Source organism: Prunus avium, chromosome 6 (assembly GCF_965620075.1).
Source record: "Prunus avium chromosome 6, drPruAviu1.hap1.1, whole genome shotgun sequence".
NCBI classification, from domain to species: Eukaryota; Viridiplantae; Streptophyta; class Magnoliopsida; order Rosales; family Rosaceae; genus Prunus; species Prunus avium.
The window spans coordinates 33,133,148-33,157,747 of record NC_142289.1 but is presented as its reverse complement, the minus strand read 5'-3'; the positions used below and the strand labels follow the sequence as shown (position 1 = coordinate 33,157,747).

General features: G+C 36.2%; 3 protein-coding genes across 8 annotated transcripts; all 3 read left to right on the top strand.

Moving 5' to 3' along the window:
- The first annotated feature begins 393 nt into the window (after positions 1-393).
- On the top strand, positions 394-5,067 carry NUDT9 (nudix hydrolase homolog 9). The gene is made up of 9 exons (XM_021978186.2): positions 394-552; positions 674-748; positions 1,144-1,200; positions 1,375-1,457; positions 1,843-1,901; positions 2,315-2,463; positions 2,894-3,034; positions 3,217-3,375; positions 4,609-5,067. The coding sequence occupies exons 1-9, from the start codon at positions 472-474 to the stop codon at positions 4,702-4,704; spliced, it is 900 nt and encodes a 299-aa protein (XP_021833878.1). The 5' UTR covers positions 394-471; the 3' UTR covers positions 4,705-5,067.
- A 6,970-nt stretch (positions 5,068-12,037) lies between these two features.
- Positions 12,038-15,576, top strand: LOC110773667 (Ankyrin repeat family protein). The gene is made up of 4 exons (XM_021978187.2): positions 12,038-12,474; positions 12,765-13,453; positions 13,555-13,964; positions 14,556-15,576. Exons 2-4 carry the CDS (start codon positions 13,099-13,101, stop codon positions 15,432-15,434), a joined length of 1,644 nt encoding a protein of 547 aa, XP_021833879.1. The 5' UTR covers positions 12,038-12,474; positions 12,765-13,098; the 3' UTR covers positions 15,435-15,576.
- An 897-nt stretch (positions 15,577-16,473) lies between these two features.
- LOC110773672 (E3 UFM1-protein ligase-like protein) lies at positions 16,474-24,365 on the top strand. 6 transcript variants are annotated; one of them, XM_021978190.2, is made up of 20 exons: positions 16,477-16,712; positions 17,018-17,329; positions 17,405-17,671; positions 17,883-17,930; positions 18,418-18,483; positions 18,603-18,706; positions 19,157-19,250; positions 19,328-19,384; positions 20,094-20,526; positions 20,632-20,786; positions 20,957-21,022; positions 21,107-21,175; positions 21,288-21,380; positions 21,530-21,595; positions 22,134-22,180; positions 22,274-22,337; positions 22,482-22,559; positions 22,660-22,722; positions 23,465-23,557; positions 23,865-24,365. In XM_021978190.2, exons 1-20 carry the CDS (start codon positions 16,539-16,541, stop codon positions 23,964-23,966), a joined length of 2,451 nt encoding a protein of 816 aa, XP_021833882.2. In that variant the 5' UTR covers positions 16,477-16,538; the 3' UTR covers positions 23,967-24,365. The 6 variants fall into 6 exon arrangements, 2 of the variants coding, with proteins under 2 accessions (XP_088111378.1, XP_021833882.2); XR_002529344.2 differs by lacking the exon at positions 23,865-24,365 and having other exon boundaries at positions 16,474-16,712; positions 22,274-22,383; positions 23,465-23,542; XR_015836665.1 differs by lacking the exons at positions 23,465-23,557; positions 23,865-24,365 and having other exon boundaries at positions 16,474-16,712; positions 22,274-22,383; positions 22,660-22,723.
- Positions 24,366-24,600: the final 235 nt, after the last annotated feature.

Genomic DNA, 24,600 nt, shown 5'->3' with positions numbered 1-24,600 from the left:
TAGTGTGTGTGTGTGTTTGTGAGAAACTCTCATCCCTTTGTAGTTTAAATTATTGCTTGCTTGTATTAAATAAAAAGAAACTCATCATTTGGTATGTAAAAATTGTCCTTAATTTAAATGCTTCATCATTTTGGAAAATACTTGGCTCCTTACATGTAAAGATTGAAAATTGGCAATAATATCCTCTTTACCGAAAAAAGAGAAAAAAAAAAACGGTATTAATATATAAACCCCAAAATAAGTTTAACTGGGCCGAGCCAATTGATTGGTCCAATAGGCTTGCCCAGCGCGGTCCAAATGAATGAAAAGGCCCAATTCTTTGGACTTCGGCCTTTACTTTTAGAACTGGTCTGAGCGGCCCAGCTGACCTATAGAGCAACCATGCAGGCTGCGGCGTCGTAAGCACCGACTTCTCAAGTTCTCAGAATCCTAGAACAATTTGATCGGCATTGGTCTGCGCTCGCCATTCCAATGGAGAAGGCAGAGACTGAAACGAGTAGTGATCGCTACAAGCTTCTGCTCTCTTGCCCCTCGGGTCTTTTGCCATCGCAGGTCCTCTAAATTTTCATTTCCTTCTTTCACTTGATTTGTTAGTAACAAAGCCAATCTGCTTGGTAAATTTTTCACATGTATATGATTTTACAATCTAATGCATTTGTTTTTGGGTTTAAAGGTTTCTGTGGTTTTTGATGGAGTTTATGACCGAATTCCCCATCCAGACATCAACTTGGAGAATTCTGTTTCTGAGGTGAACTTTTAATTTTGTAATTGTACATGTCTAAGCAACATTTTATATAGATTTGATGGTTAATTTATTAATTTATCTTTGTGGTAACTATTTATTATATATATATATGTATATGTTTGTTTCTTGAGAGAGTTGTTGTAATTCAATCAGCCAATTATGGGGAAAGCAGTCCAATGTGCTGTGCAAAGAGCCCAATTTGATTCCGATAGCAATTTGATGAGCTTTCTTTTTACTTGGGTTACCTACATTTAGGATTCTGGGTTGAGTTTATTTTGTTTAATAGGAAATCTCTGTAAGTAGTTTTTCATCACAAGCTTGGTTCTTGTTTAAAAGACAAACACACACACACACATTTATATATTGTATGGCTAATCTGACATATTCTGATTTTATAGATATGGGATCAAAGGGTTCATAAAAATCCATCGTTGTACAATGGGACAAAGTTCAGGGTATGTGGATCTTCTTTGGAAATGACACTTAATTAATTATTTTCTATGATGATAGCCAGATTGTTTAGTTTCCTCACAGGTATACATTGTCTGAAACTATATTCCGTAGTTTAATTTGGTTTTTGATTTTCGTATAATATACTAATGTTGTGTATATTGTATATGATTATATAGTATGGAAAACACATATGGCATGATGGAGGTGGATCTAACCAAGAGCCTCATGTATGCCTCCACCTTGGTCTGACAGATTATAGGTCTCTCTCTCTCTCTAAGTGTATTCAAACAAAATGATCTGCATATATATTATTGTTTAAATCTGATTCTATGATGTAGCATTCATAGATTTATATGCGTATTGAAAATTAATAGCTCTTATCAAAAATGAAATATTGACAGTTAATCGAAGTAATATAGCTTAGTTACAAGAGATTTTGAGGAGATGGCTTCTTGAACAAAGTGGCTATCTTCTCTGTCCGTTATTGTCTTGGCAAATTCCAATTCTGCGATACTTGGTCTGCAAAGTTAGTTTGTTACTGTGAACCTCCACCTATGAAAAGGAAGTAAAACAAAATTGGATGCCACGTAGGCAATCAGCCTTCTATTTTCTGGTATTAAATCTTACACCTACTTGCTATGCAGGAATTTTGTGGGCACAAACTTAAATCATTTATGGGAAAGCTTCCTGGTTGCTTCAGAAGGTATAACTGCATGAATTAGTACATTTGTCTCAATGACTTCCATCAACCATTTCCTCTTTTTATTTTATTTTTCTTCCACAAATCCATAAACTTGCAGTCCCTGATCATTTCATTTTTTTGTCCCATTAGAATCCTAAGCAACTAAAAACATGGTGTGATGTTGGTTTTATATTGACAAAACAAAACGTGAATCTAGATGTTGAATTTACAGATTTTTCAAGAAATTTATGAAGACTGATACCGTAGAAACTATATGATTAACTACTTTAAAATTCCAGGTTTAATAAAATTAATGATAATTAAAATTTATGACGGGCAACTTTATCGCAGATGGCATATAAGGATTGCTTGGTTCTTAAATTTCTTTGACAAAAATTGTATTTATGATAATCTACAGCTTTGCTTTTGTGTAGATGACGCTATACGCTGTCAACACACCTCAAGTCCATTGGGTAATGGTGCTATTGTGGAGACATCTGACAAGAAAATACTTGTGTTGCAAAGAAGTAACAATGTTGGCGAATTTCCTGGACATTTTGTTTTCCCAGGAGGCCATCCAGAGGTATCTTCTCTGAAACATGAAAAGTTTGCAACCGCGTTTTGTAGCTCCATACTGTGATATCTTCATTGCCTATATACCCATGCTTGCATGTATTGATGCAATATGTACGTACACACAGCAATTTTTTTCTCTCTCTCTTGGGGGCCAGGTTTGAAATTATTTATAAGTTTCTTTGTCATTTCAAACTTTTGGAGGAGCCCTCTGCCAGTTCCCCCTTCTTTCCAAGTATACACATACATGTATATATTATGGGCAGTGGCTGTCAGTTCTTCAGTGCATGGTTCACATCAATGCATTCTCCACATTATCTAGATACTTTCAAACTTTTTCTTTTATGCTTGCAGTGACTATAAGAAGCGCTTTTTTGTATTGGTTCATCCTTTTGCAGGGTTTATCCGGACCTAATCCCGTAATATTTGATAATTAACAGCCCCAAGAAGTTGGATTAGTATCCCATCATCATGAGGACTTGACAGACTCCAAAGTTATTAACGACAAGATTTCTCAGGAGATGTTTGACAGCATTGTCCGTGAGGTAGTTGAAGAAACTGGAGTACCTTCAGCTTCCCTTGTGAGTACATCTGTATTCTTGTTTCCTAGCTGTCCATGATACATTTGTTGCGTTTTTCCTGCTTACAGTTAATTTGGTTGTGGTGATTTTAATATCCAATCATAATAAGCTTCTTCAGTTATAACTATAAAGTAACTCTTCTCCTTGCTGTATCTAATGTTGATTATTTGGTTGTAATGCAGCACGAGCAAGTATTCATTGGTATATCCCGCAGGGTGTTGAATGTGCGACCAGCTGCATTTTTCTTCATGAAATGCAGTCTCAGCTCAAAGGAAGTTCAGAAGTTGTATGCTACCGCACAAGACAGCTTTGAGTCAACTCAGCTCTTTACAGTTCCAATGGTTAGTTTAAATGTTTATCTGACACAGAGGGATCGACATATAGTTCTTGTTTGCTTAACAATTGTCTGCATTTGAACTTTTATTTTACATATTTTTATGTATTCAAGTGCACTCAGAGTCAATGATGGTAGAATGTAAGAATAATGTGATGGCTTGGTGAAAGATTGAAATTTTTTGGTGGTAATGGGAGGGGGATGGTGCTGGGTAGTTGTGCTATGATGGCAGTGTTTTGGGTGGTGTGGATGGAGAGGAATAATAGAATTTTGTTTTATGTTAAGGGTGATGAGATTGACCAGCTTTGGGATTGGATTCGTTTCTGGGCATCATTATGGGCATCAACTCCTTCAGAATTTAAGAATATCAACTTTAGTTTCATCCACTTGGATTGGAAAGCTGTAGTTTTGTAATGTGTTATGTTGTCTTGTTGTTTTCCTTTTGTCTGGGGTTTGTGTGGCCTCCTTGGCGACCCCTGTTTTGTTCCTGTTGGTGTTCTGTTTTTGCTTTGTGCAATAAAAGTTTATCTTTTAAAAAGAAAACAAAAAACAAAAAACAAAAAAAGAGTAACGTGATTGTATGGTATGATGGTGTTGTGGGAATGTTGACATTGATAGAAGCATGGTTCATTATAGATGCAATTTTTATGGCTGATTCAAATTTTTGTATTCAGGTTGGGAGAAATTCAAACCAGATAATGATGCAATTGACCAGTAAATGGAAACATTTTGATGTTATTCCAAATTTTTAATTCAAATCAGTTTTTACAAACTGGACCAGGACTTACTAGGAGACATTGATGGTAGGGATATGCAATGGATACCCTTTGGGTATTGGGTGTTAGGGATTTGGTGGTGGTGGTGGTGGTGGTGGTGATGATGGTGATGGTGATGGTTCCCAATGCCCATCCCTAATTGATAGAGCGTGGTAGCAGTTTTGAGGGACATTAATCTTTCATTAATATTTTGTTGTGGTGGAAGCATTGATATGATTTAACTAGATTTTCATATCTTAAAATGTATTATCAAAATAAAACTATTACTATTTACTAAACTAAACATCAAATTTTCCTTACAATTATTAAGATTGAGGACTGATATTAGTGCAGGCCCTATTAAGGTAAAATAGGAAAATAATTTGAGATGATCCTTGCTTTCTGTGAGACAATAGACTATCCATGAATCTCAACTTTTGGTTTAAGTTTCAATGCAAGTTCTCATCAATTTTTCTTTATATCAGATTGACCTAGAGAATACGGCATCTAAAATGCCAGGCTGCCATGAAGGTGGATTGGCCTTATATAAGTTGATGGTTGAAGCCGTGAAGAATGTTTGATGAAAGATCAGAACTGCAGAAAGTTGTCAGCCTTAGTGTCTCAGCAGCTTTCGGGTTCTAAGGCGTGGACTCCCTTTCTTCATTATTATTGCACTTGATACAAAAAGAAAATCAGAAGTAGTTTTTCTGGTGGTTGTTTCTTTAGGAATTATTCCCTATGCACTTTCACACGATTATATAAATGTACTATGTATCCTCATTGCAAAAGGTATGTTATCCTTCTTGCAGGATATAATGATCTCTGAATAGTTCTAGACCCTTTCACTGCATGAGTAATCAAACATTGAGTGAATGGGTGGTCTGTACTTTAAGCACAAATTCATGTTTGAGCGATTTGTTTAATATGATGGATTCTCACCTGCATAGTCATTTGTTGGATCTATATGAGTATACGTATCTGCTGAACTCTGTACCATAATTAAGTTGTGATTTTTCTTTGAAAATTGTAACATTCCTGAGAATCCAAATTATAGATGTTGATGTGTTGAGTTTGCAGCCAAAAGAGTGAGAACCCTTATGGCAGTTTGTATTGTTGTTTTTGGTTTGTAAGTGATTGTGTTGCTAATGACTAATGAAAAGCATTGACACACCTTTGCAGACATTTGAGCAGGCATGCTTGAATGTTGCACTACAGCATGAATTTATCTTACCAAATTCAGAATCACATCAACCAGAACTTACAGACTGGTTGTCAGTGTACTAGGGTAGACTTTCATGGTCAAATCTGATCTCTTGGTAAGTATTCCAAATAGCTGGTAGGTCACAATCTTCATCATCCTGACCTTTGTTCCAATTGTATCAGATGATGTATTGTCTTCCATTCTTTTTCTACTCTATGCAATATCACTTATTAAATTTATTTCTGTTTTACATCTTTTTGTAAACCTTTTTCTGGAGGTCAAAGTTTTGTTTCAATTGTCAGCTGATTTGGTTTCAACATGAAAAAAGAATTAATGATTAGTTAACTAGTTGGCCCATCAGCTTTTTTCTTTTCTTTTCTTTTCTTCAAGAATGGCTAGAAGAACAGTGGGCACATTGTCTCAAAGGGGATAAAAAAATGGTTTGAATTAGGGCCTGCTTGACCTCTAGTATATTTTGATAACTGGTCTGATGGAGAGGTGCCTTATTTCAATGGGTTTGTTCTAGAAGTGACAGCTGTTTGAACTATAACCATGCTATAAACATGTTATATTTCAGTGACAATGATGAATGGTAATTATAATTACTGTCATCAACTCATTATAACTGTTATTGCTAATAATGGTAAACATATTTCAGATTCTATGTGTTTCAATGGTTTATGGTATATTTGAATTTGAAGACCAATAATCTTTGGAAAGGATATTTCTAATGTGGAAGTCCTGTTGGATTTATGTACAATGGTAAAAGCCCTTCTGAACCCTTGAATTGAATCAGATTTAACTTTGGAATCTTTCCCTTTATAAGGCTTCCTTAGTGTCTTTGTATTTAGATAAAAGAAATATATTTTCTACTTCATTTTTTTATTTTCTACTTCATTGCTGCAAGGTAAGCAAAGATTCCTATCTGGTGATCCAGGTCAAAAGTGCCCATTTGCGGAGAGTAGGTGGTGGAGTCTATGAAAGAGAAAGTTAAGAAAAGGGGTAAGACCTTGAGACCTAACTTGTCTTATAATTGTCATATCACTAGGTGTTGCCCACTTTACCAGATGCATTGTGAACTTATGAATCCATACTTTATTTGCTTCTTCTCTTCTTTCCTCTTTATTGGTTTCTGTGGTCCATTGTATTGTAGATAGATGCTCCTGCAAACTATCACAATTCTAACTATGAAAGTTTCTTTTCTTTTTCATTCCTTTCTTACCTTTAAAAAGCTCCAACATGCTCCATAAGTTCGGGTCTGTATGGTAGTGTTTTTAGGAAGGTTAAAAGTACTTTCAGTAATCTAAAACTGCTTCTAATGGCATTTGGCAGAAAAATTAAAACATGTCACTTCCAGCAGAAATGCTTCCTAAGGAAACACTCCAAAACATGCCCTCCCCTTCCTTTCCCTTCCCTCAGTTCAAAACAGGAAAAAAGAAATTGTTGGTCCATCTATGATCACTGACTAACCTAGAAGATTTCCAAAGTTGCCCTGTTTTGACTAGAAAAAGGTTCATTCATCACTTTAGCAGTCAACACCCAGTGTGTGATGAAACATGCTGATAATGACAATAAAAACATTATGTATTAGGTGAGTCAATGGTGAAAACCAAAGCCCAGTCAATTAAATTTTTTTAAATGTAAACCATATTATATATTTGTAGATAAGTATAATGTTTACATGCTCACATTATCTACCTAAATGAGAAAGAATAATGACAGCAACATCTAAGGGAAGGGCACTATATGCACTGCACAGATTCCCATTTGGGCACAAATTAAGGTTCAGTCAGGACAGTGGTGGCCCACCACAACAGTGTCCTCAACCGCACGTGCAAACCACACGTGTGGTGGATTAAATTATTCCCATTTTGTGTTGCAGACGAACATTGCATGCTTTTTATTTGCTTCTTAAATGGCTCCTCCTCCCATGTGAGCTATCTGTATAAAAGTATATTTTTACCAAGTGGCCCTTGATTAGATTAGCCTTGTATGTTTAAAACATTATCTAACACAAAATTACATGATTTAAACAATTGTATTTTCTTTTAGCCTTTGTGATTAAAAAATAATTGCGTGATTCTGTTATTTAATTACCACCAATTATGCAGCCTTTTGTGCTTCCTTCGATCCGAAGTACTTGTATTTTTAGTTTTTTTATTTTATTTTTTATTTTGGTACTTTTGGCTTTTGGCTTTGAAGGGTGTGAGTTTATGATTTATGCTATTGACTTGTATAATAAGCAGATCTGCTGCCTTGGCTTTTTCATGCCATGATTTTTTTGGCTATGGTGGTTGGTTGTAGTAGTGCAGAATATTTTAACTCATAAAGTTTTCTTGTCTACATTATTATTGTCGGTGCCAAATTTTCTACCAACCCACAGTTAAAAAAATTATCACACGTCCAGTTATTTTTATTTGTCTCATAATCAGCATATATTATATCAAAACTTGTTCGTATTCAAATCTTGGTAAATGTTTTTTAAATGTTAGTCATTGGAAGTCGTTGAGTGTGGATCATGATCTAACATTTTGATTTATATATTACGGAATGAAATCTTTATCTCATCGGTTTAAATATATAATTATATTAATTGACAATTTAACAACATAACATATTATAATTCTAATATCAATACGAGAGTATATCAAATAGCGATAAAACAAATGAATTGAAATGTAGAGATGTCCATAATAAGGACCTTATTTTTACTTTTTTGTCAATTCTTCAAATGTTTATCAATTAGTTAGTCATAAGAAAGGTCTGATGAATGGAATATAAAGAAGTAACATTAATTTCTACTACTTTTGAGTACTATTGACTTCGAATTCGTTGATTCTCACCTCTTTTGGACCCTTTGCATCGATGGTAAGAGTCTCCCTCTCAGCCACCAAAATTAAATTTTATTCATTGTCTATAATATTGTTTTTATGAGGCTATGACAAAGACATAATCGGGATTAGTGGGCTAAATTGAGTTGACTTTTTGTTTTTCTTGGAAAATAATACGTCAATGTTTACTTCTGTCTCATATCACAAAGTCAATCATACATCACCACCATGACCAATTCAAAGTACTTTACAAGATTCATTATTTAACTTTGAAGATAAACCCTAAACTTAAGCAGTAATAATAATGACACTATCCATTATAGTTTAAGTTAAAACAACACCACATGGCTCATGCTTACTTATCACCATGAAAGTTTGTTTCATCTGCATGGATGAATTTTGTCTACGCGGGAGACGTAATTAACAATGTGACAGTAAACTTTGGACAAATAATTTTTGTTTCTTTCAAGAAATATTCTCTCGGCAATAGGTTTGACAGCATAATTTTAATCTAATATGTTATGTTGTTCTAACTGTTTTGTTGTTTATCTAAATAGAGAAGAACACATGTTATGTTATGTTGTGAGACTTATTTTAATCTTCGGATGATAGCACCTCCGAGCACGTTGACTGGTTGCTAAGCACAAACCTACATTATCCAAGAACCTTGAGTTTATTATATGAGTCTAACAAAAAATAATAAGGAGAAAACTAATTAAAAAGAACAAATTTGATGAGCAATGACCATAATCAAGAGAGTAATCAGTTAACTGAAAATTAGGCAATCCTGTTTGTCTTTGGTCGTTGGGTTGGTATGCTGTGATGGTTGGGATCTCTCTCCCTCGTTGATCAGCTGAGTTTATCAGCCTTTGTCGGGGCCACACAGTCATCTCAGAGCGCGTTGTTTCACGCGCATCCACTTGGTGTGGGCCTGGCGGGGATTTGACAAAATGCGCGTAGGTTCCATTAGCAAAGTCGGTTTTGTCTTGTCTTGGATTGCCGTGGCAACGTGGGCGTTCTTGAGTCCGTCCAAAACCAGTGGCGGCCCACCTACGTGGGTCCCAAAGTGATTAGCCGACGTGGGCCCCACCGCCGTTGGCCATTCGACCGATTTCAGACACTGTTTAAGTCTTGCAATCATTATACACTTCAATAAATTACTTTACCTTCCGGTCTCCGACCAAAATGAATTTGAAGAAATTAAGCAAGATGAGAAAATATCAATTGGGTGGGTTGGCGTGTAGGGCGACGAAGTAGAGATGGCAACGGGACGAAGCCGGGTAATTGGCTTCTTCTCCTCGAATAATTGGCGTACTCATAACGTTTGTTATTAATATTTGTTCTTTCCTTTTTTTATCTGAATCACGTGGTTTTGGATGGGCCCTAACTATGGGTGGCACATTTAAGCCTTAATCACAACCCAAACTAATCCCCGCTCACATCGGGTCGGGCCGTAAGGGGTAAAGTGCTGGCCAAAATGGTGACTCCATACGAGAACAGGGATCGAACCCCTGACCTCTCTTAAGGAATGAGAGTGTCGAACCACTCACATCAACCACCTTGGTTTATTAATATTTGTTTTTTAATAAAATAAAAAATCATATTCTAGTGCATGAAAAACAACAATTTGAGAACACAAAATTCTTATATGTTAGTTTCTGAATATTCAAACTTTGATGAGATGAGTTGATTATCGATTGAAGCTATGAGTAGGTTTTATTCCACTCACATTTGTGCTCCTGGATATACAAAAAGTATCATGAATATCACTAGCAAAAGAAGTATCTGGTTTGTTTAATAAATTTGTACCTACTTTATACAAAAACACTAACAAAAGAATGCTTTGTTCGTAATTTTTAAAGAGTTTTCAAAGACTCACTAAAGAGTGCAAATGACATTGACATAATAGCGTCTTTACTTTTACTATTATACTATTATAGAGGAGTGTAGATAACATTGTCCTATACAAAAACACAAAAACCTAATCAAAAGGTTTTATTTTTTTTCTTAGGTTTATGTATAATCACATACTAATAAGAATTGAAAGAACCATCTAGAATGGATATAAATGTCCTCCACAAGTAGCATCGGTCACCCTTTATCCTTTCCTTATTGAAAGGCAAAGAATAGTATTGAATCATACCAAATAAGTTGAAAATCAAGTGAAAATCATTAAATTTAAGAGAATCGTTTTTTAACATTTATCCAAATGCTATTGTCAAACTTAGATCAGATGTGATGTGTGGGATAATCTGAGTCTAGGGTTTTGGGGTAGTAGTCAACGACTACCTCAAGCTGTGACCCGCTATAATTATATAACCATATCAAATCCCAAATTATATTTATGGGGTAGAAAAGCAATACGTTGCATGATAAGTGCTTGTTTAGAAGCACTTTTCAAAGCGCGTCGAAAGCACTTCTACCAATTTTATGGTCTATCTTGAGCTCATTAATTTGGTGTATAGTTCTCACTTGTGACGCAACACAAAGATGTGTGATCATGCATGCCCTATCCCCCGTCTTTTTCATATGATTCAATTGTTTAGAGTTTAAGTCAGTCCTCTTTTTCATACTCGCCTAATTCTCTATAACTTAGTCACTTCTTTGTATTTATTACTCCCTCATCTCAATAAAATAATCGCTTGCTATCAAAAAAAGGAAACCAAACCTTTTTTAAAGTCAAAGTCAATGGGAGCTAAAATTATGGCTCACACAAGAGGGAAAGGAGACAGAGAGATATTTGTTTTACAAAATAATTGTTGAAATCAAAGAATCTGAGTTTCCTTGTGTTGGGTTCTTTAAGTTTATTTAAAAAGAATATGATTTTATTGATTTTATTAAGTATATCTTGTAATAAATCGTAACCACAAATATTTTTATTTTAAAATATGGATCGATCAAATGTTACTCCCTCTTTCTCCTTAGCGAATGACCAAAAAAAAAAAGTTGACTTTTTAAAGTAAACTTGGCATTAAGAGTGGGATGATAGGTTATGAAAATCAAACTTAACAACCGAAAAGTGAAAAGAAAACCCAATAACAAACCCAACACAATAATTAACCTAATTAACCCAAAACCAAGCCTTTTTTTTTTCTTTCCTAATTTCCATATTAAAACAAACTTATTGCTTTCAAAAATTTCAATGTTAGGTAATCTGTCATTGTTTAAATTATTTTTGAAGGAATATAAATTTCAAAACATGTAAACTTCCAAGCCTTGCATGTGTTTTTAATACAAACAATATGGGGTAGGGGAATTCGATCTAGGGCATCGAGTGCACGAGTAAATACTCTTAACTATTAGAACTACAAACCCTTTGCACATGAATGCATGTGTTTAAATTCGATGGTTTACCAAAAATAAAAATTAATTGTTTGTCAAAAAAATAAAAACCAAAAACTGTCCCTGTTTGGTTCAAGAAAAATGAGACTTAAGGATGGGAAATCAATTGTTTTCCCATGTTTGGTAAGTCCAGGCATGAGAAATGGTTACCTAACACATGAGAAAGTGTTGGAGAAAGAAAGGGGGGGGGGGGGGGGGGGCGGCTCTCTCCTTGAGTTTTGTTTTCCTCATCATGGGAAAGTTTGAGAAAATGAGCTAACATAAAGATGTATTTTTCATGACCATTTTGTCCCTGTTAACAATTTAGAATTACAATATAGCATTAAATGCATTCTTTTTTTATTTGATTTCATATGGATATAATTGGAAAATTTAACAAATTTTACATCCCTGCACAAACCAAACATGTGAAATGAAATTCCGGGCCTAAGTTCAATGGATGTTCCACTCCATTTAAAAGCGCGCGTGGTTCTGTTATTTCGGTTAACTATTCATATATTTTGCCCACTATTATTCTGTCTTCTTCTTTTGTTTTTCCCTCCTCCTATATTATTCTCATTTTATTTTAAAATTTTAATTTTAATTTTCTCTCTGAGCCAAGGTTGTCATCAACACCACCTTTAGTACAAGGGGCCATCCTTTATTGGTTATAGATTAGTTTTTCTGGGTCTGATTTAGATTCACATAAAGCAGTTGCTGTTGTTGCAGACATGTGTTTTTTCTAAGTTTCTATTTCTTGGCCTATAATTATATTAATTTATAGCTCTTCCTCCTTTGTTGCTCCTTCTACCTCCGAAATAAAAGGGCCTCTCAAAAACAAAAAACAAAAATCTGTTTCTTCTTCATGTGTATCCTAAATATCTTGTACAGCGTGTTTCTACAATCCCATGGTTCTCTAGAAACTGCTCCTGAATTATACGGGTTGTTTTGTGTTGTTACATGGAGGAGAACATAGAATCTCCTTTCTTCAAACTCAGGTATGTTGGCAAACATCTTCATGTTTTTGTTTTTGTTTTTGTTTTCTAATGCAATCCATCAATTCTGTGTGTTATGAGCTGAATGAGAAATTGGAGTATGTTGAGAAAAATAAAACACCAAAAACCCAGAATTTTTTTGTTTCTTCTTGTCATTTTGGGGCGGTTTGTTTTGGAAGCTAAGATTGGCGGCCTGCGAGAGCTGTGTTTGTTTGTTTGTTTGCTAAGAATTGAAAATGATATTTGCTACATGTGAGAAAAATGTTCAAACCCAGGTTGTTGTTTTGTAACAGGGCACTAATTTGGGATGCAGGGGAACCACAAGTGGGAGATAGAAACCGAATTCCAAGGTCTTGCTTTTGCTGAATTTCAGGGTTTTGTAGGAGATTTTTTTTCTTTCTTTGACTTGCTTTGAAGAAATGATGACTCTTGTGGATCAAAAATGCGAATTTTGATCTGGGTTTTTGCTGGAAAGAAGAGGAAATATTCCTGCATCATTGATTAGAATTAGTTTGAGGAGAAGGAGAGAGATAGATAGACATACAAATAGAGAGAGAGAGAGAGAGAGAGAGAGAGAGAGAGAGAGAGAGAGAGAGAGAGTGGGAGATATTTCTGTAGTTGATTGCAATGGAGGCAGAGGCACCAGCTGAGCAGCCGCAGGCAGCGCAGCCAAGCTTGCCGCGGAAAAAGATGACGAAACAGTTAACGGGAAAGCGCGATGATACGCCTTTGCATTCTGCGGCAAGATCAGGAAATATGGGGGTGGTGATGGATATCCTTGAAAATACAGAAGAGGCTGAATTGAAGGAGTTATTGGCAAAGCAAAATTCATCTGATGAAACAGCCCTCTATGTTGCTGCAGAATATGGTTATGTTGATTTGGTCAGGGAGATGATCAAATACTATGATCTTGCTGATGCTGGAATCAAAGCAAGAAATGGGTTTGATGCATTCCACATTGCTGCCAAACAAGGGGATATGGGTATGTCTCCACTTAGACCTTTCTGTTTTTGTTTTTGTTTTTGTGTTTTTTTAATTGTTACTTTGTTTTTGGTGGTAAATTAATGTTTTTCTCTTGTGCAGATGTATTGAATGTGCTTATGGAGGCTCATCCAGAATTGACTATGACTGTGGATCTATCAAACACCACAGCTTTGCACACGGCTGCCACCCAAGGGCATACAGAGGTGGTGAACTTTCTATTGGAAGCAGGAAGCAGCCTGGCAACCATTGCTAGAAGCAATGGCAAAACCGCGCTGCATTCTGCAGCAAGAAATGGTCATTTGGTGGTTGTGAAAGCGCTTCTGGAAAAGGAGCCTGGTATTGCAACACGCGTCGATAAGAAGGGGCAGACGGCACTTCACATGGCAGCAAAGGGGCAGAATCTTGAGATGATGGAGGAGTTGATTAAGGCAGATCCTTCGTTGATAAACATGGCTGATAATAAAGACAACACGGCATTGCATATAGCTACTCGAAAGGGTAGAGCTGAGGTAAATTGACTGACCTTGCTACAAATTTACTATCAAAGAAACTGTCTTGCAGACATCTCATTTAGATTTCATGTTTTGTTCATTGAGTTGAATGCATCATAGCAACTTACATTAATGGTTTCAACGGAAGTCCTTGGCATTCATATGCCTATAGGCTCTCATCTGCCCCACTTTATGCATTGCTATAATGGAACTTGAAAGATATGGCCAATTAGAAAGTCAAATAATAAGGCAGTGGATTGCTAGATTTCAATGAATTTCATTGATCACATGATTGAGGTTATTTCTCAGCATCTGATAGAAACAAGGATCTACCAGTGGTTTAACTTTTGCCAATATTCATTGAAATCCTCTTGACAGTAGTCTTGTATACCTTCATTGACTAAGTTCTGTGATTTGGGCATCTTACTTGCTTTTGCTGGACAACTTTGGCGCGTTGCCGGGTTCTCTCCCCAAAATTTTATAATTTCTAGATTGGTTGGATTTTATAGGTGCTCATCATGCCTTCCTTACCTTTTATTTGTTACCAAATTACAGAAAGAAATTGTATGTTTTAATCTGACATGCATAATGCTGGTTGTATGTTTGCAGATAGTTAAGTTGCTACTCGAACACAGTGAAACCGACACCAAAGCTGTTAACAAGTCTGCAGAAACTGCCCTCGACACTGCCGAGAAAACTGGGAACCCGGACATTAAAGCTTTTCTCCAAGAGCGCGGTGTCCAGAGTGCTAAAGAAATCAAGCCACAGGCTACAAACCCAGCTCGAGAGCTGAAACAAACTGTGAGCGACATAAAGCACGAAGTCCACCACCAGCTAGAACACACTCGCCAAACCAGAAGACGTGTCCAGGGCATTGCGAAACGTCTTCACAAAATGCACACCGAAGGCCTTAACAATGCAATAAACTCCAACACTGTTGTTGCTGTCCTCATTGCCACGGTTACCTTTGCAGCCATTTACCAAATCCCTGGCCAATATGTGGATGACGCGAAAGACATTCCTCCTGGGCAGTCGCTTGGGGAAGCCAACATTGCTCCCAAACTGGCCTTTATGATCTTCTTCATCTTTGATTCCATTGCCCTTTTCATTTCCCTGGCTGTTGTGGTGGTGCAAACTTCAGTGGTGGTGATTGAGAGCAAGGCCAAGAAGCAGATGATGGCAATCATTAACAAGCTCATGTGGTTGGCTTGTGTTCTTGTTTCTGTGGCATTTTTGGCACTCTCTTTTGTAGTGGTGGGTGGCCAGAAGTGGCTAGCAATTGGAGTTACAATTATAGGAACAGTCATCATGGCTGCAACTTTGGGCACTATGTGTTTCTGGGTAGTTAGGCATCGGATTGAGGCGAAAAACATGAGGAGCATTCGGAGATCATCGCTGGGCAGCAGATCTCGGTCGTTGTCGTTGTCTGCAGTGATTTCTGAATCTGAGCTCCTCAACAATGACTACAAGAAGATGTATGCAATTTGAAAGCATTTCCACACACGCTGCCACATTTTGTTTCTTCTTTTTGTTCATCATTGGGCGTAAACAAGTCTCTATAATGATTATAAATTAACTTCCAAATGTATATTCTCTATAAGGAGCTGATCATAGCTTTTTTTCTCCTTTAGAATGTTTTTGGCTTTTGTTTAGTTATACCAAATGAGAAATAGGAACAAAGTGTTCAACCAAACACCATCGTTGACGTTGAAGACTCAGAAAAAGCACTAAGACCTTGGAGAATCGTTAAGCAGATGGCAATCATGAGGTTGACAAGAGGGTCTAATCATAGTAAGACAATATCCCTTAAATACATATGCGAAGGCCAAGATCAGCATCATCAATGAATATATTGCTGAAAAATCACTGCATAGGAGCCCATCGTGAAGCTACTACTTTGGTACATGAGATGGTAGAGGTCCACCCATTAGTAAAGAAAAACATTACGATTTGGAACAATTCATGTATCTGGATCACATTATTGATCACATTTCAATTTATAAGTAATTTATGTATTTGAATTACATTATTGATGATATCTCTTACAAAAGTGAAATTCACGGTCTCGTTTTTATGACACATAATTAGCAATGTGATTTTGGATTTGAACATGAGATCATGGAGCTCCAATCAATACAGTAAAGGCAATGTAGTCAAGTCAAACGACACAAAAGCTCAACACTTACATCAATAATTTGGAATTATAGCTAGGAGTGCCAACGCATTATTAGGGACGGCATATGATAATGCAGAGAGTCGTTGTCGAGGCGGCTGCGGAAGATGATCTCAAATAGGGACAAGGGCATTCAGTTGCAGGATTTCCCCTAATTTCTTTTCTTCTTATGTATTTATTTCTGGGACATCTCCAAATAAAATTTAAAAACAGAAAATTAAACAATATGGGCCTTCTAATGGGCTTCAAGGCCCAATCCAAAATGAAGCCCAATAGAGCCCGTATTTCTTGAGAAGCGGATTTTAATGGGCTTTGACCCGTTTTTGAAACAAACGGCTGTACGCTCATTCGGGTCGAAACGTCCCTAAACAGAGTAATTGGAGAGTTGCAGACTCGGAGACTCTCAAAGTGAACCGAAAATGGACGACGAATTGCTGGAATTGCAGAGGCAATTCGAGTTCGCACAGCAGGCGAAATCGAGCATCAGATTATCCGATCGAAACGTCGTCGAATTGGTCCAGAAGCTTCAGGAGCTCCACATCATCGACTTCGAGCTTCTCCACACCGTCTCCGGCAAAGAATACATTACTCCCGTAAACCTCTCTCTCTCTCTCTCTCTCTGTTTGTTTCGCAAGAAAATAGACATGATAAATTATCTGATGAATTCCTTTCTATTTTGTTTGTATTTTCGGTGACGAAACATTTTGGTTTGAATTTCATCCCAAGACAAATGAATAATGTGTTTCTATATAAACTAATAGTGGAAAATAATTAATTTTTCGTATTATTGCTGTTATTTTATTTGATCAGATATTTGTCATTTGAGTACTGTGTATGTGTGTGTGATTTTGTTGGTTGGAATGATTGAAAATTTGATGATGGTGTGGCATGATACTAGGATCAACTGAGGCAAGAAATATTGGCGGAGGTTAGTAAATTAGGGCGTGTTTCGGTGATTGACCTTGCGGACATTACCGGGGTTGATTTGTACCATGTTGAGAAGCAAGCTCAACGTATTGTTTCGGATGATCCGGGGCTTATGTTGATTCAGGGGGAAATAATATCGCAGTCGTATTGGGATTCTATCGCCGAAGAAGTCAATGACAGGCTTCAAGAATGTAGCCAAATTGCTTTGGCAGAACTTGCAGCTCAGTTACATGTCAGTTCAGAAATGGTGGCATCTGTGTTGGAGCCCCGCCTTGGGACTGTGGTAACTTATTTTCCTGGTTTTGAGTGATTTTGGAATGAGGAAAGGAAAATTATGATATGGGTTCTCTTGATGTAGGTGAAAGGTAGGCTTGAAGGTGGGCAGTTGTATACTCCTGCATATGTTGCACGTGTTACTGCCATGGTTCGTGGTGCTGCCAGGGGTATCACAGTTCCCACCAACTTATCAGTGTTTTGGAGTTCTTTACAACAGTTGCTGCAAGAAATGGATGGAGCCAGTGGTGTGGCTGTTGAAGGTTCATTTTTCCAATCCCTGTTTAATAGGCTTGTAAAGGAGGGCGAGATTATTGGATCACTTCGAGCTGGAGTTCATTGGACACCGAATGTATGTGTCATAATCTGGCTTCATTTGGTTTAGCGTGCTTTCAGTTCATTGCATAGGATGAATGAATTAAGATTTCCATAATCTGATTTACATCAACTTCGAAAATGTTCCAGCACAAACTTGCTGAACAAGCAGTTCAGCTTTGTTATTACAGAATCACTTCAATACGTTGACCTTTTGGTTTTTATCTAATATTGTATCTCTGGTACAGGTCTTTGCCAGTGCTCAAAAGGAATCAATTGATTCTTTCTTTTCCCAGGTATGGAACCCTTTTCTCTTGCCTATTAATAACACATTGTCCAGATTCTGAACTTCAAATTTAACATGTATGCCTCATTGCATGCTCAGTTGGTCTTTTAATTTTCCTTTCAACTTTGAACCTTTGAATTGGACCCTTTTACTTTTCCTTTCTTTTTTGAGACTCGTATTCATTCAGTAGCAGGTGTAAGGCAATTCAACAAGTGTAGTCTATGTGGTATTGGACTGATATGTCAACATGGCCTGAAGTGTTAAGTCAGTATTTAGCAGTATTGTATTAATTTGTAGAATGTCAAGATTATTCGTTGCTTCTCAATTGAAGACTCGAACATTTTCAAAGAAGTTGTCATTTTGTGGTTACATAATTTTCTAGGAAACCAGAAGTTTAGACATTTTATGTTATTTCTACCATTTTCTTTGGGAATAGGAAAGAACATTCTAAAATGTTGATGATTTGTTCTTCTAACTTGTTCTTCAATATTATGCAGAATTCTTTCATTGGCTATGAAGTTCTGCACAAACTTAGAATTCCTCAACCTATTCAGTTCTTGCAGGTATCTAATTGCTTTCATGTTGATGTTCTGATTCTGGAGCTCATAGAATTTATTTGTGAAATATATTTGTCTTCTCTTGTTTTATGTAATTAAATTTTTGGTTATGCACTCCAATTTAGTCCAGATATCCGGAAGGTATGCCTTTGGTTACTACATTTGTTCACCCCTCGATGATTGAGATGCTTGATGCTGCTACTGAAGATGCTCTCGAGCGTAGTAGCTGGTAAGGAAACATCTCTGATATTCTTATGAATACCTTACTTTCTTTCCGATTGAATTCATCACTTTTTATATATTATGCATTAATATTTTAGTATGAAACTTTATCACTTGATAGTTGATATTGTCCTTCTTATTCCCTTCCTTACTCTTTGTGCCCATAATTAGATTACTTTCATGGATGGACAAAGTGGCCATCTTATTATAATCATCGTGTTGTTGTTTTTCTTTTGGGTGTGGACTTTTTCCATTGGAGGCCATTTAATATGCTGTTCCATTATAAATTGGATACTTGAAAAATTCCTTAAACTCATCAAGATGGTTCTTGTGGATTACATAGACTTAGAAAGATATTTTGTCAATGTTCTTGGATGTATTTCCATTCTACCGTTATGTTAAGGCAACATCGCCATATCATATTTATTTCATGGTATGATTGGATGGAGCGATGCAGGATTGATTCTCTCACTATACTGCCGATGTCCTTTGGGTCTCAAGATGCATCTAAACTTTTGTCCCTTTGTCCTTCAATTCAGCAGGGTCTTAAGGTGCATTTCTGATTCCAAGTCTGTCCTTTTACTCACCCACTTGATCTATTGAATCTTGTCTGCATCTGGTTTTGCAGTCTGATAAAGCAAAAATATTCGGGGAGTCATATGTATTTAGCAATGGTTTTATCAAGGTATGTCCTCTGGAATAGATTATATAATAATTATTCTTAACTTTTTAAGGGATTTTTAAATCCAGACCCCTGGTAGGTATTTTTTATTATTTAAAGATCTAATGCCTTCTAAACTTTCAAATGTACAATGTTTTATAAAATAACTTTAAAACACCATTACTTCCATTTTACATATCTATTTTCCCATAAATTTGTATTTTCTTTTGAAAAGCGTTTCATTGAGGTATATCAAACAAGACCCATGATGAATATCGGATTTTACATGGTTTGGTGGAGTTTAGTTGCTGTTTCACAGTCCAGTTGTGTTGTAAAGTTTTACATGGTTTCTGAAGGTCTCGGATGAAAGATAACCACGTGTTCTCCATCTGCCACATCCTTATTGCACTGACAATTTCTTGCCTGAGATGTGTTTATCATTCAAAAAATAAAAGAAGTTACTTTGCCATAATTAGGATGATACATGGTATTTAATTTTTTTTGTAGAAGTCAAGCAATGAGACTTGTAGACTTTCTTACTTCTGCAGGTGTTCTTTGTGAATTTTTTGTTTGTTTTTATTTATAAAAAAAATCTCTTTTCCACTGCTTTGAATAGCTCTCTTTTCTTTGCACCTGAAACCAAAAAGCTAGGAAATTCAGTAATTTTTTAAGCAATTCTACATCCCTATTTGGTCTCATGAAATCTGATGCTTTCAGCATGTCTTCATGGCAGGATGTGTATGATCGCCTGGAGAAAGAAATGGAAACCTTTAATGTTTCAGGTGTTTCTGGTACTGTGGTGTCAGATGCTTTGCGCGAGACAAAAGCTGGTCATGACGCAAGCAGGTTGACTGAGTCAACTGAAAATGTTAGTGATAGCAGCAGTAATAAACAGGCCATGGAGAAAGGATCCAAAAAGAAAAAGGGCAAAGGGGCTGGGATTATGATAACAGGTCCAGCTGAGAGTGAGCTGGATAACCAGGACCGTGCTCCTACAAAATCAAAGAAAAATCAAAGGAAAGGCAAGAATATCTCTTCCGAACAACTTGCAGAGTCAAAAGCAGCTGCTAAGTTGGTAAAAATCAAAGAGGAAAATCTCAACATTCCTTCAGAAGATTGGGTAATGAAGAAGATTGCAATATTGGTACCCGATTTTGAAGAACAAGGTCTGTTGATTCTGATTCCTGCTATTTTATTCATTTTAATTTTCGAGACCATTAGCCATGGATTTGGTACTGAGATTTAACAGAATCAGTGGACTACTTTGGTAGGTCTCGATGATCCCCAAACAATTCTAAGACCTCTGGCAAACTATTTGAGACCTATGCTAATCAACTCTTGGAAGGAGAGAAGAAAGGCATTGTTTTCAGAAAATGCAGAGAGAATGAAGCAATTGCTTGATAGTTTGCAAAAGAAATTTGATGAGGTCAGTGCTCTAGTATGACATTTTTTTACTGCAGCAACCACTTTCATTGTCTAATTACTTAGTTCTTGCACTGGTTATTCTCTTGGGATTTAAGAAGCATCTGCTTGTGCTTTCTGGAACCTATTGATTTAGAGTCTTCCGTATGCTAAAGTTCCTGTTCTTTCCTGCAGTCTTTCTTAAACATGCAGCTTTATGAAAAGGCTTTAGATTTGTTTGAAGATGACCAATCAACTTCAGTAAGTTTTTCCACTAGTGATGTGTATTAAGTGGTTGTAGTTGTTGATAAAGTGGACTAAAGAAGGCTCATCTATGATCCACAGGTCATTTTGCACCGGCATCTGTTAAGAACAACAGCTACTACTATTGTTGATATGCTTCTTCAAAATTTGGTAGATATTGTCTTGTTCATGGCCACAATATGTACACATATACATACATGTATACATATGCATGTAGCTGAGTTGGTTCATGGATTCTAAGTGATAGATTCATATGATGTAGGACATGCACAACAAATTGAAGAACGGAGATGAAGTTGCCGAGCCTCAGATTTCAGAATCTATTTCCCTTAATCCGGGAGAAAGAACTTCCATTGTAGGAAATTATCCACTTCTTGATGTTACTTTATTTCATGTTCCAAAGAAGAGTTTCTCAATTTGTGTCATAATAATGGAACTGCTTAAGCACATTATACAATTTAAAAAAACCTAAGTCAAACTTTTATTGTCTCTTGGGTTGTGCAGGCCAAGACTTTTCCTGGATCTCTTTCAAATAAAGCTCTTGCTGTAGTTGAAGCTTTGGAAGGAAAGGTCTGTTATTGGTTGTCAGAACCCGGTGCTTTTCTGTTTCTGGAACCTATCTGAATTGACTAATCGTGAATCTTGTGCTGACTATTCAATTTAACGTTTGGTTGTTATTTCTGTTTTAAGTTATTTCTATTTTATACAGTGATTGATTGTTTACTTAATAATGAATTTAGTTTGCACCCTTAATTAGTTCAGAACTTTGTTTCGGATCTCCTAATGCTTCTGTTTTTGCAGATTTTTCATTTTATACATTTAATTATTTCTTCTGAAGGTCACCCTTGAGCAGTAAAAACCTGTTCAGTTTCTAGCTTGACATCGTAGTATCAATTTCTTATTCTTTGTATGCAATGGGCCAGGAAGAATTTGAATATTTTTACCTCTGAAGGTTACCCATCAATAAATGAAGTAGTTGAAAGCTTAGAAATGTCTCTTAAGGAAATTTTTGTTTATTTGCAATCATTATAATTTTTATATTTTCTTTTCTGCCTGGTACTTAATCAAAAGGCACTATTACTCAAATATTGAATGTTCTGCGTGGCAGCGGGTGGAAACATTTATGACTGCTCTAAGAGACATTGCAGAAGAGAGGTAGATGCATGCTTATTTGTATTTGTGATGAGTTCCATGAAGCATTTCTTTTCGCTAGAAGTTAATACACACCTTTTGGTTTCATTTTCTAAGCGGCTTGCTCTTGAAAAAGCTGGACAAGAAATTGGAAAGAACACTTCTGCATGCATATCAAAAGGTTTTCTTGTTGTATACGGATTTGTCAAAGTTGCTATCCACAAATAGTTAGATTCGTAACTTGATCTTATGGGAATGGAAATTACCTTTTCAGGTTTTTTTGGTAATTCCTCTCTCATGTGTTTTCTCTCTCTGTCATTTTCAGGATTTGGTGTCTCAAGTTTCTGCTGAGATGGATCCAGTTTCTCTTTTAGCAAAAGTTGTTTCCCTGATTTACGTACAGGTGAGTTAATTTTTAGTGCTATCAGCTCAGACATATAGCACACACATTCATGCTTCATGTTCCTTGCCCAATTCAGTAACATGAATTTTCTTATAAGTAGGTTCACCATAAAGCTCTTCAAGCACCTGGAAGGGCCATCGCTGTGGCTGTTTCACGGCTGAAGGTATGCGTTTACAAGAAAATAAGTGGCTTTTCTGATAAGTGCTCCTAGAACTTGAGCATATAGGTGATTATCTTAGCAGAGTGTGGTGACAAGATATAACTCTGTCTCCACTCTTTTCCTAACTTAAGTTCTTATGCTAGATTGATTAGGTTTCATATGAACATTTCAGTATTTCAACTTTAAACAAGACTCATCGTACACAAAAACCAATTAGAATTTTAAATTTGCAAAAAGAAGTCATCTTTTTCAATAAATTTTAATTGTGTTGATTATCTTTTATTTTACTTTAATATGATTTATTACACAAGATCTGTTGAATGGTAAGTTCCAATATTTGATTCATCACCAAAACTATAATTTTTTTAAAGAGAACTTAAGGAACCTAACACAACAAATTGCAGCTAAGTTTTAACTTTTTCTAAATATCCTTATCAGAGTTCCTAAGATTGATTTCCCATTTGAATTTTGAATAGAAGGGTACATTGATAAACATAGACAGATCCTCTCCTTTTCTCTCCCTCTAGCGACATATCTGATAAAAAATAAATTTCCTTTTCTGTTCTCTCTTAGACAACAGAAACTAGTCCCTTTTTCTTGTTTTTCTAAGGATAAGGACACAATATGAGCTCTGTTAAATGCTTCAGTTAGGTGATTCTAATATAACTGAACTTAAATGGTGCTCCTGTATTTGTGTGCATATTGTTTCTAAACTGTGTCCCTAATAACTACACGGTATTTTCAGGATAAACTAGATGATTCAGCCCACAAGATCTTGACAGATTATCAAACTGCAACAGTGACACTCTTAGCACTAATATCTGCTGCAAGTGGAGATGTGAGTAGACATTTTGCATTTTTCTTTTCAGATTCACGGGTTAGGAGTTTTGTCTTGATTACAATTGATCCATAAATTTCAGCCCTCAATAATCTTCTTTTTGTAGCACTTAATTGTTATTTTTTTCTTCAAGGTTTACATAATTAGTAGAACATTTGGAATGATAAGTTGGATATGTTCTGCTAATTGATCAAGTGTGCGATTGGATAAAATGGTTTACTTGTTTTTTTTTTTCCCTTTTAATTCTTAATTCTTTTGCTAGTCATTGGACTCATTACCTAATGTAAGCAATTTCTGTTTGCATCAGGGAGAAGATTGTACATCTGATAGAATTTTGAGCAAAAGGGAGCTGCTAGAAAATCAAATGACTGCACTCAAAGGCCTGGTTTTAGGCACCTCAAAACCTTGACTCTCTGGCTCGAATACAAGTTTCTGAAAGTTGAATGGACCTTCGAAAGACACCCTACTAAAGAGGTTTCAGACAGAGAAATGCTTCTTTTCCTTGAAGACGTTTGTGGAGTGGTCGTCTCTCCCAGACTGATAAGAATAGAGAGGTCCAGGAAACTAGAAATGCTTTTGAGTCATTTCGTTTATGCTTGAGCTGTGCTTGAAGTATGTGGTATCTGATGTGCCTATTGAGCTATCAGTTTGTGCAAATTAGAGATTAGCATTGAGATTATCCGAAAAGAGAGTAAAAGAGATTAGCGTTGAATTATTGTCACTACATCCATATAACTTGTAAAAGAAGTTGAAAAGAAAAGGCATACAAATTAGTAGTTCCCTTAAAGGGGACATAATTGGTCTTCAATTTGGTCTGCATGCTACACTTATCAATGCAGTTCGTTTTCGGTATATTTGACATGCACAAATTTGCCTTAAACTGCCCTGGTTTAATAAATGCCGTCAATATCAAGTCCTATATTTCTTATTCCCCTCTTTTAGTCTAGAACCGCTGGCAAAATTCTCAATAGGACGTAAACATGGGTGGCTCTCTTCAGTTTGATCATTTAAGAAATCAGATGTTCGGGTTTTCTGCTTTTTAT

Excerpts from the sequence above, each read along its gene's own strand:
- NUDT9 (XM_021978186.2), top strand. The coding sequence starts at position 472 with ATGGAGAAGGCAGAGACTGAAACGAGTAGTGATCGCTACAAGCTTCTG. Across the intron at positions 749-1,143 it reads TGGAGAATTCTGTTTCTGAG|ATATGGGATCAAAGGGTTCA; the intron begins GTGAACTTTTAA and ends CTGATTTTATAG. Across the intron at positions 1,201-1,374 it reads ACAATGGGACAAAGTTCAGG|TATGGAAAACACATATGGCA; the intron begins GTATGTGGATCT and ends ATGATTATATAG.
- LOC110773667 (XM_021978187.2), top strand. The coding sequence starts at position 13,099 with ATGGAGGCAGAGGCACCAGCTGAGCAGCCGCAGGCAGCGCAGCCAAGC. Across the intron at positions 13,454-13,554 it reads TGCCAAACAAGGGGATATGG|ATGTATTGAATGTGCTTATG; the intron begins GTATGTCTCCAC and ends TCTCTTGTGCAG. Across the intron at positions 13,965-14,555 it reads CTCGAAAGGGTAGAGCTGAG|ATAGTTAAGTTGCTACTCGA; the intron begins GTAAATTGACTG and ends GTATGTTTGCAG.
- LOC110773672 (XM_021978190.2), top strand. The coding sequence starts at position 16,539 with ATGGACGACGAATTGCTGGAATTGCAGAGGCAATTCGAGTTCGCACAG. Across the intron at positions 16,713-17,017 it reads GCAAAGAATACATTACTCCC|GATCAACTGAGGCAAGAAAT; the intron begins GTAAACCTCTCT and ends GCATGATACTAG. Across the intron at positions 17,330-17,404 it reads AGCCCCGCCTTGGGACTGTG|GTGAAAGGTAGGCTTGAAGG; the intron begins GTAACTTATTTT and ends CTCTTGATGTAG.